This window comes from Macadamia integrifolia, chromosome 10, assembly GCF_013358625.1.
Source record: "Macadamia integrifolia cultivar HAES 741 chromosome 10, SCU_Mint_v3, whole genome shotgun sequence".
In the NCBI taxonomy this organism is placed as follows: Eukaryota; Viridiplantae; Streptophyta; class Magnoliopsida; order Proteales; family Proteaceae; genus Macadamia; species Macadamia integrifolia.
Genome location: NC_056566.1, coordinates 29,595,429 through 29,598,841, shown reverse-complemented (window position 1 = coordinate 29,598,841; position 3,413 = coordinate 29,595,429). Strand labels below are relative to the sequence as shown.

The following is a 3,413-nucleotide window of genomic DNA, read 5'->3' as shown; positions in this document are numbered from 1 at the left end:
ACCTTGATTTCACTTTAGTTAGAGAGAAATATGGTTGACAGCAACTTTGGAACAAAAACCCTTCAAAAAATCGTGTTTTTCTGAAAAATTATCCATCTTGGCCATTATATGACCGTAGCGCACTGTATCGGTACATACCGATACTCACCGATACGTGTCGATATATACATACCGATACTCACCGATACGTACCAATATATACCGAAACGAACATTTTACCTCAATTTTATATTTTCCATAAAGTCGTATCGAGGCATATCGTATCGTATCGATGTGTATTGGTGGTGTATTGATGCATATCGGTATGTATTGTAAGATATATATCGATACGAAAGGATTTTAAAAATTTCATGTATCGTACCGGTGTGTATCGTATCGATCGGCTAAATTTAAGATACGTATCGGAGGGTATCGTATCGGTATCGGAGATATTTAAAATCATGATCCGATTACTATTAAGATAAGCAAATTCAAATTTAATAGCATTTTAGATATCTGGTCGAATAAATGGATTGAATTCAGATATGCTCCTATTAAACAGATTCAAATTCGGATAGACTCCTATTCGAGCTGAATTCGATCCGTCTATATCCCTAGCCTTGGTTGGTCCATTTTCCTTTCCTACCTGCCACATTAGGTATCTTTTATTATTATTTTTTAGGAAGGAAATCCTGTTGGTCTGGTGGTGTAGGAACACTCAACTGTTACGGGGTATCTTAATCTTTTTATACCCAACTACACTAGATCGATAGGGTTTTTTTCGTTTATTTTTTTAATATATTGCAAATCACTTTGTCAATTAATTATCGGTTGTAATATGTGAACCTGCTACAATAGTGGCGATCCTCCAAGCGGACCTCTAGGTTAGCCAAATGAAAAATACACATTGATAAGCCAATTTCATTCAAAGGAGAATTGAGTGCCCTTGATTGAGTGTGTATATATATATATATATATATATAGAGAGAGAGAGAGAGAGAGAGGATCCACATTTAAATTGTAGATTATCTGTTTTCATAAGGGAAAGAATTCTCTGAGGAAGTGGCATAGAGAAGGCACTAATGAAGTGCATGCCATAGAATGATTTTATACATGGCATGGTAGCTGGCCATGTCCTGTGAAAAGGGAGAAGGAGAGAGAGAGAGAGAGAGAGAGAGAGAGAGAGAGAGAGAGTGTTCGTGTTCCCTCCCATGGTGGCTCAGATAATCTTTTCCCCTACAAATAATATTTTGAAGTTAAAGGTATTTGAAACCTAGAAAAAACCAGGTATGACTTGATTATGTGATTATGGGGTCAATATAGATTTATGGGACTAGTAAGGCCAAAAGCCTGAATACCACTACGCCATCCCCTGGAGAATGCCACAATGATAAGACCACCCCCTCTGTTTCACCAAATTATTCTCAGACCCCCTACCGTCAGTCAATGTTAAGTGTGGAGTTAAAATGGTCATTATACCTTTACCATTTAAAAACTATTGTTTTAACCATTATACCAAAAAATCTATCGATTCGATTTTTGACCTATTATACTTACCTTCACTGAGAGACGATGGCCTTCCCATTACTGATCAAGGACTGAGAAAGCCATTCGTTCATCACCGGTGAGGTATCTCGCTCTTTCTCTCATTCTTATTCTTTATCTATATTTACAGTAACTAATCGCCCTTTCTCTCACCTAGGTTAATAATATTAGAGTACAAACAGGGTCACCAGCTGATGCTTTCCAGGTGCCCAATCCAACAGAGGGCATCAAGGCTCCTGTGTTCAGTTTCAAATATTGCTGCAATTCTGTATTATTATCGAAGAAACATAAAACAAGGGAGTTAAATCCTGAGAATACAGGTAACGGTTCAGAAAAGGGAGAAGGGGAGGTGGTAGAGAGAGAAAGTGATGTGGGAAATGGGGAAATGGGCAAATGGGCATAGCTTTTAATGGGTGAGAGGGGGAGGGAGGCACTAGGCTCCAGCAAGAACCCATGAGTGGTGACCTCAGCCTTTGTGACCCTTACGTTTGTATACACTGAAGCAGCAACAGCACCTGCCATGATTCCCTGAATCAATGACTCAATAATACTATTATGTATACACTGAAGATGTAATCCAAAGTGCAAGCTCTCGTATCACATTATGCATCTTCACACTACTTTCGTGCCTTCCAGGTTCCAACATGCTAACAATTTTCAAGCCTCTTATCAGAGCCTCACCTTTATTCCTCTTCAACCAAATAATTTAACATCTCAGCTTCGCCTATGTCATAGTGGGAAACAAGCAAAATAAAGAAATAGACTCCTAAGCATATCATTCTCCAATTTGTCAAAACTGAATTTTAAAGGAACAAATACTTCTTCCTTCATACCTAGGATCTGTGTGTCTGATTGCTCAATTTCTCTTACTGCATTTGCCCATTCCCCGATCCCAAGTTGGTTTGCCATTGCACGAGCAACAGTGACAATTGCGAGAGGGAGACCCTTACAACTTCCAACAATTTTTTCGGGAAAACACTTTTATACCATCCGCAGCTACATGTTCACCAGCTACGTCAGAAAAGAGGATCCATGATTCAGCTTCCGATAAAGGATGCATTTTTGTTGTTTTTCTAGCACCCATATCAGTGCAGGTATCTTTACTCCGGCTTGTCACAAGAATCTTGCTCCCTTTGTGGGTTCGGGGGTGAGGGATTCCTATATCCTCCAGCTTTAACTTGCACCACACATCATAAAAAATTAAGAGAAATTTCTTCTTTAGTGCTTTGAACAATGCATTAGCCCTATTATCTTTTAATCCGAGGCGGTCACCGATTTCGTTTTGGATGCCTTGTATGTTGGGAGTGGCAGATACTGTGACCATTATCACAATCTCAAAAGGTATCTTCAATCCTCTGGCCATATCTTTTTCAAAGTGATTGTTTACTTCTCTAACCAGGGTAGTTTTACCCACTCCCCCCATTCCATATTCTCCAATGATGCCAAAACGTGGATCAGGATCATGTATGCAATCAAGCATCTGCTGCAGCTTGCGTTGGGTTGATGGCTGGTTCTCCATTATTGGCTCGGTTGGAATCTCTATCACAGGCTCTGGAGAAGGCGGCCCACTCAACGCAACAGAGATGTCTTTCACTACCATTTTAATCAACTTGTCTTCGTTCCTGCAATAGCCAAAATTACATAGCTAGCCTCTTCTGCATCTAGAAGTTCAAAACTTCAGATTGCCCCAGTTTACATGCCACATGGTAGAAAGCAGGGGATTTTAGTTGCCTTCTCCATCTCCACAATTGTTTTGTTATCAACGATCATAATAAACTGCTATGATATTACACAGTCAGCAGCGGTTTTAAAATAAAAGCTTGTACTGAACATTGCTAACAATTACAACTAATATTATGATATTATTTCTTTCCTCCCCCCTCCCCCCC

General features: G+C 39.5%; 2 protein-coding genes across 2 annotated transcripts in view; both read right to left on the bottom strand.

Moving 5' to 3' along the window:
• Positions 1 to 2,470: 2,470 nt before the first annotated feature.
• LOC122092364 (probable disease resistance protein At1g62630) lies at positions 2,471 to 3,124 on the bottom strand. The gene has a single exon (XM_042662676.1). The coding sequence runs from the start codon at positions 3,122 to 3,124 to the stop codon at positions 2,471 to 2,473; it is 654 nt and encodes a 217-aa protein (XP_042518610.1).
• Positions 3,019 to 3,413, bottom strand: part of LOC122091443 (disease resistance protein RPS5-like) — a 28,657-nt gene continuing 28,262 nt past the window's right edge. Inside the window, exon 3 of the mRNA XM_042661395.1 lies at positions 3,019 to 3,146. The gene's annotated coding sequence lies outside the window, so the exon portion shown is untranslated. The remainder of the gene's footprint in view (positions 3,147 to 3,413) is intronic.

Coding starts and splice junctions, on each gene's coding strand:
- LOC122092364 (XM_042662676.1), bottom strand. CDS start 3,124: ATGGTAGTGAAAGACATCTCTGTTGCGTTGAGTGGGCCGCCTTCTCCA.